We start from the raw sequence: 9387 nt of genomic DNA, 5'->3' as shown, positions 1-9387 counted from the left end.
AGACACGGCTCGAGGGAGACAGACTCCTGTCGGAGGAAAGCTCAGTTCCACATGGACCTCTGGTGTTGCTTCACCGTCCAGAACTGGCTGCTGGACTTCGGCAGGCCTTTAGTCATGGTATCAAAAATAACTGCAAAATATCATTTTATTAAATATTAAATATAAATTTATTTAATAGTCTGAATTCTGAAACTAATCAAAGCCTTTGCATTTAAAAAAATACATAAACATGTATTATTTGGCAACACTTCATGACAATTTTTGTGTAATTGAGATAATTGTATTTATTTTTTTGTTTATAAATTATATATATTTTTTATATGACCATTTGTAAATAGTATTTTAATTAATTAGTTTATTATAAAATTGTAATTTATATTCATTTATAGTTATATTTCTTTTTTTATTTGAATCCTTTTATTTATTTATTTACTTTTTTTTTCCATGCAGGTAAATGTAGAAAAATTGCCAGTCATTATAAAGAAAATGTGTTCTAAAATATAATTATTTCAGTGAAAATTATATATTATAATTGTGTAAAATAATTTTTATACCACTATACTCTTTACATAATTTATTAATATATTGGTAAAAAAGTGCATGTTTAAAAAAATATATATATATAAAATGTACATTTTCTCTTTAAAATTAATAATGTAAATTGTATGTATACAGAATATATATATATATATATATATATATATATATAATTACCAATTAACAAGTTTTTACAGCATTTTTACTTTATTTTTACTTTAAAATATATATATTTTTGCACTGCTTGCACATTTGCAAAAATATTTTTATATTTACACCTGTATTTGCATATACACTGTAAAAGGTTGGATCAGTTGGATCAACTTAAAACTTCAACTTCAACTTAAAAAAATACTTAAATTGGTAACACCTAAAAATGTTAAGTTTAACTTAGTTTAACTTAGTTTAACTTAATTAACTTAAATAACTTAATTTATTACATTTTATCAACTTGTATAATGTAGCTTTGATCACAGAAATAAATTACATTTAAAAATATATTCAAATAGAAAACAGTTATTTCAAATAGTAAAAATATTTCAGAATTTTACTGCTTTTGCTGTACTTTGAATCAAATAAATGCAGGCTCGGTGAGCAGATGAGACTTCTTTAAAAAAACATTAAAAATCTCACTGTTCAAAAACTTTTGACTGATAGTGTACATCGTAGTTGTTGTTACTTCTCTTGTGCACAAAGGCCCGGTTTCACAGACAGGGCTTAGAATAAACCAGGATTAGGCCATAGTTTAATTAGGACATTTAAGTAACTTTTTATAAACTTGCTTAGAAAAAAACATTACCGATGTGCATCCTGAGACAAAGCAAAGGCACTGATATATTTTAAGATCAGTCAGTGCAAGTTTCTGTCAGTTGAAACAGCTCAGATTTACATTTTAGTCTAGGATTAGGCTTAAACCGGGGTATATGTTTTATTTCAGCTATAAAGCATCTAAAAATCACCAAAGTTTCCTTTTCCTCTTGCTTTTTTCTAGATCTTTTGTCCTTTAGAGTGGTTTTCTTTGAACAAACCCAGTGCTTGTGACTATTTCCACATGCTGTACAACATCACCACACCCTTCCTGCTGCTCAAGGTGAGTTCATTATTGTGAAGCAGATCACCAATTTATAGGCTCCACCCCTTCACCAAGCCCCACCCCTTTGGAAATTGCAATGTGCTGGACCAAGATGCATTGCACTTCCAGGATGGATGGCTGTTGTTTTTGGCACTGCTTTCGGTAAGGTTGGACGCTTTGTCAGTGTCATATTTGTCGATGTGAGGCTCAGACGGTTTATTAAAGCTCACACAGCAAAATAAGCTCAGAAGGAGGTGATATTTATGACCTGAACCGCTACATGTCGGTGAAATGACGCATTGCCCCAAACCTGTTGGAAATGAACAACTCCGACCTTTGCATCTGAGAAAATATCTGGCAGACGTCTCTGCAGTGCTTTGTCTTCTTGGACGAATTGAAGATTTTTCTGTGTCTCGAAGAACTGCGGTTTGCATGATTGATGGAATGTGCTGCATGCATCCAGAAATCTGTTATGATATAAAACTGTTCAAGAAATGCTTTCTCAGTTTGTGAGCATCTGCTATTTTTACAGTGTGTAAGTCAAATAGTATGCAATATGCAAAGTGTATGGTTAATCCAATTTGTGTTTTTTGACACGGCTATACTTCACACTGGAAATGACAAGTCAATCCAAATTTCACACAAAAATTTTCTGGATGTATTTATTATATAAATCCTACATTAAAGTGAGTTGCTGTTTTTGTCACTCTTCTGAGAAAGATGTGATTCACTTGTTTTGCCAATGTCAGATTTTTTAAATGTTTATCCAATCTTATTTTATACGTGACCTTTCTTTCCATTTAAAAATGATTGTTTGACTACTTTTAAGAGAATATAGGAAAATATAACTTAATTTGTGGTTCTTGCTAGCTATATTTCAATTTGAGTTCATACTTAAAAATCTGTCTCTAAATCTGATCTAGACACGTATATATGGAAACTATCCGAAACTTGTTTAATCCTAAAGAAAAATGCTTCTCTATTTTCATCCCACGTGGCCTCTTTTGGTGTACATTCATGAATTCATTCCATTTATTTATTTGTTTGTTAACCTGGCAACACATCACTTACGAAAATTAACCATAATTCTTAATCTGAATTAAATAATTGGCAAATTCACACCAAATTCCCGATCTGAATCAAATAATTCGCGAATTCGTCTCACCAAATTCCTAATCTAAATCAAATAATTTGTGATCCCGATCTAAATAATGATTCGCAAAGCAACGTTTCAGATGGGGACTTGGATCGTGGTTCACGAATAATTCAATACGCAAAATAATTTGTGAATCTGCTATGAAGTTTTCTGATCTGAATCAAAAGATTCACAAACTCGTTCTTAAGTTCTGATCTGAATCAAATGATTCGTGATTCATGCTCCGAAGTTCCGATCTGAATCAAATGATTCGCAAACCCTCACTGAATTCCCGTTTTCAATTATTTGGAATCCACACGTTAAAGTCAAGATCTAAATAATGATTTGTAAACCATCATTTCAGATGGGGACTTGGATCATGCATCGCGAATCATTCAATATGTGAAATAATTTGGGAATTAAATGATTCAGGACACGCACAGTTCTGATCTAAACCAAAAGATTCATAAACTGGCACCGAAGTTCCGATTTAAATCAAATGATTCACAACATGCAAAGTTCTGATCTGAACCAAAAAATTTGCGACGCGCGAAGTTCTGAACTAAATCAAAAATGATTCACAACATGCAAACTTCCAATCTGAATCAAATGATTCATGAACCAGCACTGAAGTTCCGATCTTAACCCAATGATTCGCGTCACGCAAACTTCTGATCTGAACCAAATGATTCATGAACCAGCACCAAAGTTCCAATCTGAATCAAAAGATTTGCAACATGCGAAGTTTCCGATCTGAATCAAATTATTCGCGATCCGCGCTCTGAAGTTCCGGTCTAAATCAAATGATTTGCAACATGCGAAATTCCATTGTAAATTAAATGATTTGTGAACTGGCACCAAAGTTCCGATCTGAATCAAAAGATTTGCAACATGCGAAGTTCCGATCTGAATCAAATTATCCGCGATCCGCACTCTGAATTTCCGGTCTAAATCAAATGATTTGCAACATGCGAAATTCCATTGTAAATTAAATGATTTGTGAACTGGCACCAAAGTTCCGATCTGAATCAAATGATTCATGAACCAGCACCAAAGTTCCAATCTGAATCAAAAGATTTGCAACATGCGAAGTTTCCGATCTGAATCAAATTATTCGCGATCCGCGCTCTGAAGTTCCGGTCTAAATCAAATGATTTGCAACATGCGAAATTCCATTGTAAATTAAATGATTTGTGAACTGGCACCAAAGTTCCGATCTGAATCAAAAGATTTGCAACATGCGAAGTTCCGATCTGAATCAAATTATCCGCGATCCGCGCTCTGAATTTCCGGTCTAAATCAAATGATTTGCAACATGCGAAATTCCATTGTAAATTAAATGATTTGTGAACTGGCACCAAAGTTCCGATCTGAATCAAATGATTCATGAACCAGCACCAAAGTTCCGATCTGAATCAAAAGATTTGCAACATGCGAAATTCCGATCTGAATCAAATTATCCGCGATCCGCACTCTGAATTTCCGGTCTAAATCAAATGATTTGCAACATGCGAAATTCCATTGTAAATTAAATGATTTGTGAACTGGCACCAAAGTTCCGATCTGAATCAAAAGATTTGCAACATGCGAAGTTCCGATCTGAATCAAATTATCCGCGATCCGCGCTCTGAATTTCCGGTCTAAATCAAATGATTTGCAACATGCGAAATTCCATTGTAAATTAAATGATTTGTGAACTGGCACCAAAGTTCCGATCTGAATCAAATGATTCATGAACCAGCACCAAAGTTCCGATCTGAATCAAAAGATTTGCAACATGCGAAATTCCGATCTGAATCAAATTATCCGCGATCCGCACTCTGAATTTCCGGTCTAAATCAAATGATTTGCAACATGCGAAATTCCATTGTAAATTAAATGATTTGTGAACCAGCACCAAAGTTCCAATCTGAATCAAAAGATTTGCAACATGCGAAGTTCCGATCTGAATCAAATTATCCGCGATCCGTACTTTGAATTTCCGGTCTAAATCAAATGATTTGCAACATGCGAAATTCCAATGTAAATTAAATGATTTGTGAACTGGCACCAAAGTTCCAATCTGAATCAAAAGATTTGTGAACCCGCTCTAGTAGTCACTTGATATTGGTCCCTAGCATCCCTACTAAATTCTACGTCTTTGGTGTTTTTGCTATATTTGATCTCATGCAATGTTCTGTTCCAGCTCATAGAGCGAAGCCCGAAGACATTGCCTCGCTCCGCCGTCTACCTGTGCATCATCACGTTTGTGATGGGCGCCAGCATACACCTGGTGGGAGAGTCCATCAACCACCGGCTCCTGCTCAGCGGATACCAGCTGCACCTGAGCCTCAGAGAAAACCCCATCATGAAGAACCTCAGACCAAAAACTCTGGTAAAACAGACCACAAAGAGTCTCTCAAATGTGACCCTTGAGCACAAAACCAGTCTTAAGTCGCTGGGGTATATTTGTAGCAACAACCAAAAATACATTGCATGGGTCAAAATTATTGATTTTTCTTTTATGCCAAAAATCATTAGGAAATTAAGTAAAGATCATGTTCTATGAAGATTTTTTGTAAAATTCCTACTGTAAATGTATCAAAATGTAATTTTTGATTAGTAATATGCATTGCTAAGAACCTAATTTGGACAACTTTAAAGGTGATTTTCTCAGTATTTTGATTTTTTTGCACCCTCAGATTCCAGATTTTCAAATAGATGTATCTCGGCCAAATATTGTCCAATCCTAACAAACCATACATCAATAGAAAGCTTATTTACTGAGCTTTCATATTATATATACATCTCAGTTTTGTAAAATTTAACCTTATGACTGGTTTTGTGGTCCAGGGTCACAAATGGCAACACCAGTTTCAAGAGCAGTTTCAAGAATGTTGTCATTTAATTTAGTTACATAATGACATTTTAAATATATTTTAATAGGTTCAGTTGTTTCAGATTTGTGGTGAGCAAATGATATTCAAGTATTCTGACTGTATAAATCTTTTTTTTTTTTTTGTAAATTGTATAATGTGTTTTCTGACAGATTGACTCATTTGAGCTGCTGCAGTATTATGATGAAAGTCTGGGTCATTGCATGTGGTAAGCTGAGAAATATTCTGCCCACAATCAGCTCTTTCATTTCAGTGCTGGTTTACTTCTTACCAATTAATTTGAAAATCATAGAAACATCCTTGTCACAAGAGGGTTTAAGCTTTAATGTGCAGCTTATAATTTTATCAATCCATTTGAATTCATTCTCTTGTACAAAATGGTTTATTTCAGCATAAGGTGTCTAACAATCACTTTTCCACATATGTTTTTACAGGTATATTCCTCTATTCCTCGTCCTGTTCCTGTATTTCACTGGCTGTTTCACTATAGTCAAAGCAGAGAAGACGATGCCCACCTCCGCGTGGCTTCTCCTAGGTCCTAGTGGCCTTTACTACTGGTCAGTTTATCCCCGTTACATTAGTGTTTGACCCGTCCATCGGGAGCCAGATGCTCTTCATGATTCACCTCAACAAAACTCAGCTCTCCATCCCAGATCAGAATTATTTATAAGGTCAGCCCTTAAAGAAAGAACAGCGGCCATATCATGTGTTGTGGCGCGGGAATGAGGAAACCCCCGTGAGCTCCAGTGTCACACGTTAATGTTGTTTCCAGGGTGTGTTTACATTAGTGTGCCATCTGACACGGGCATTTCTGATGATTGATTAAGGCAAGACACCACAGGTGAATAGGATGAAACATTTATAGATATCGCCATACCATCTAACAGAGAACATTCTCACAACTTTCAGGCAAATGTTAATCGAATGTTCGTTCAAAGATATCTGGCCTTTAATGCATTACAAGTACGTAATCAGATTACTTTTTCAACTAGTAAAATAATGCATTACTTTTTGATTTACAAGAAAAATATCCGAGTTACTTTTTCAAATAAGTAACGACAGATTCTTTTTTTTTTCTTCTATTTATTGGCTGAAAGCTCTCCTGTCTCCATGTTGAGTGAAATCAGGAGTATGATGTTACTTTAGTTCTAGAATAAATGTGAACATGCATTAATTCATTTCAAAATTAAAAATAGTGAAATGCAACTTAAATTATGATGCAAAACTACAATAATAAACAGTGTTGGGGAAAGTTACTTTTAAAAGTAATCCATTACAATATCGAGTTACTGCCTAAAAAAGTAACTAATAACATTACTTTTTATGGAAAGTACGTTTTGCGTTACTTTTTAAATCTGGGCAGGGCTTGCTTGTTTGTTTTTAATATAAAAAGCTCTATTTTTGGCAAATGTAAAAGCCTCTAAAAGGAGTGGGTTTGCAAGTCATTTGATTCAGATCGGAAGTTCAGAGCCTGGATCGCGAATCATTTGATTTAGATTGGTGCTTTGGAGTGGGTTCGCAAATCTTTTTTGTTTTTGCCATTTTTATTAGTATATTTTTATTTATCTGTTTGTCTTTTGTAGAATTTGAATGATAAGACATTGTTTGATAAGTGAGATTTCATATTAAAGTCCTTGAAAATCAAAAAGTTAGTGCTTGAAATGTCCTTGAAAGTCCTGGAACCCTGTTTTTAAAATGTTTCTTCTTGTTTTTATTTGTTTATTCAAAAGTAACATTTCCATTTTGCTTTCAAAATGATTAAACTGTATGCTCCTTTAACATAACCAGAAAAAAAAAATGTTTTTAGAACATTTAAAAAACCTTCAGAATATAGAAAGGAATACAATTGCAGTTTGCCTGTAGTGTCTTGCCATTAAGTAAAGCAATGTATTTAAAGCAATACGCCTTTTGAGATAGTTTGTTAGTATTTTTACCATGGGTAACTGTGGTAAAATCACTGTATTGCACAGACTCTCATGGCTTGTTGCTGCAATATGATAAAAACACACAAGTGTTCAATAAATAGTCACATTTAATAAGGAATAAACACTTCTTACTCCAAATAAAGGTGCTTATGCAATCTAAACTAAAACATACTAAAATATATGAACTGTTGTCTACTCCACAGGTATCTTGTGACAGAAGGACAAATTTTTATCCTGTTTATTTTTACTTTTTTTGCCATGACGGCTACAGTTGTGCACCAGAAGCGCAAAGGTTTTCTACCCGACGGTAATGGACTCTTCCTGCTCTACAGTTTTTCGCTATCGCTCGTGTTAGTGACCATCTGGGTCGCCTGTTTGTGGAACGACAAAGTGTTAAGGAGAAAATATCCTGGAGTGATGTATATACCAGAGCCGTGGGCCATTTACACACTGCATCTCAGAGACAAGCACATGGTGGCCACAGACTGAACCTACAGTCCAAATCACCCACTATTTTTTTTTTCATAAGACTTGCATTGCAACTTAAAAACTCTGTCATGTTGCACCTTCAAAAATGGACTTTATGCACAGCATGCATGCTACGAATTTCTGCAAAAAAGTTGTGCACAGAGTGTTTTGTGTTATGACTGTGCAAAGAGTCCATTTCTACACTCTTAAAAAATAAAGGTGCTTTAAAAGGTTCTTTAAGAGATGCCATAGAAGAACCATTTTTAGCTCCACAAAGAACCATTCAGTCAAAGGTTCTTTGAAGAACCATCTCTTTCTTGCCTGTTTATAATCTGAAGAACCGTCTTTTGCCACAAAGAACCTTTTGTGAAACAGAAAGGGAACCATTTAGACAAAAAAGGTTCGTCTATGGCATCGTGAAGCAACTTTATTTTTAAGAGTGCACCAGCCCACGTCATGCAATATGTTCTATTCTATTCTGTTTAATTTTTGATATACATTTCTTCATTTTAGGAACCATGTATGTTCTACCTCATTGTGTGAAGATTTTTCATTTTTGTGTAAAATAATTAGGCCTACATTATTTTTTTCCTTCTAAAGACGCGTTTTACATTTTTTCTATAGTGTATAAAATTTAAGGCAAGACAGCCAAAAACTTTGTTTTTTCATGCACAAGTCAGTTTTAAGATTTGAGCTCCTTTCATAACACTTATTTTTTATGTTATTACACTTTATCTATTTGTGTCTGTAGTTTTCGAAGTTTTCATAAGGGTCAATTTAAAAATAAAAAAAAAATTGAGATTTATACATAATCTGAAAGCTGAATAAATAAGCTTCTCGTTGATTTGTCCGAGATACAACTATTTAAAAATCAAAATACTGACAAAATCGCCTATAAAATTGTCCAAATGAAGTTCTTAGCTATGCATATTACTAATCAAAAATTCTGTTTTGATATATATTTACGGTAGAAAATTTACAAAATGTCTTCATGGAACATGATCTTAATATCCTAATGATTTTTGGCACTAAAAAAAAATCTATATTTTTGACCCATACAATGTATTTTTGACTATTGTTTGGAGCACTTACACCAAACTTAGCAGTTTTATTGCTATCTATATTCTGAAATTTTTATAAAGGGGTTTGTTTATATGTCTTTCACCTGATTTTATACATTTTATTCCTAAACCGTAAAAACCTAAAAATGTTTGCTAATTACTGCATATTTAATTAAGCTTTCAGAAAAAAAAATATCTGAAAGTGTGTAATACAGAACAACGTTTACTGAACTGTGATTAATCAACTGGGGATATATAGTGATATTTAATAATTTTACCCTATTCATCCCTCAAGTCTTCCCTCAAACTCTTT

General features: G+C 33.8%; 1 protein-coding gene across 1 annotated transcript; it reads left to right on the top strand.

The window, feature by feature from the left end:
* The first annotated feature begins 6 nt into the window (after window positions 1–6).
* cln6b (CLN6 transmembrane ER protein b) lies at window positions 7–8248 on the top strand. Its single transcript, XM_073832256.1, has 6 exons — window positions 7–117; window positions 1529–1627; window positions 4930–5118; window positions 5773–5828; window positions 6055–6177; window positions 7749–8248. The coding sequence occupies exons 1-6, from the start codon at window positions 52–54 to the stop codon at window positions 8032–8034; spliced, it is 819 nt and encodes a 272-aa protein (XP_073688357.1). The 5' UTR covers window positions 7–51; the 3' UTR covers window positions 8035–8248.
* The last annotated feature ends 1139 nt before the right edge of the window (window positions 8249–9387 follow it).

This window comes from Garra rufa, chromosome 25, assembly GCF_049309525.1.
Source record: "Garra rufa chromosome 25, GarRuf1.0, whole genome shotgun sequence".
NCBI classification, from domain to species: domain Eukaryota; kingdom Metazoa; phylum Chordata; class Actinopteri; order Cypriniformes; family Cyprinidae; genus Garra; species Garra rufa.
This window is presented reverse-complemented; position numbering and strand designations above follow the sequence as displayed.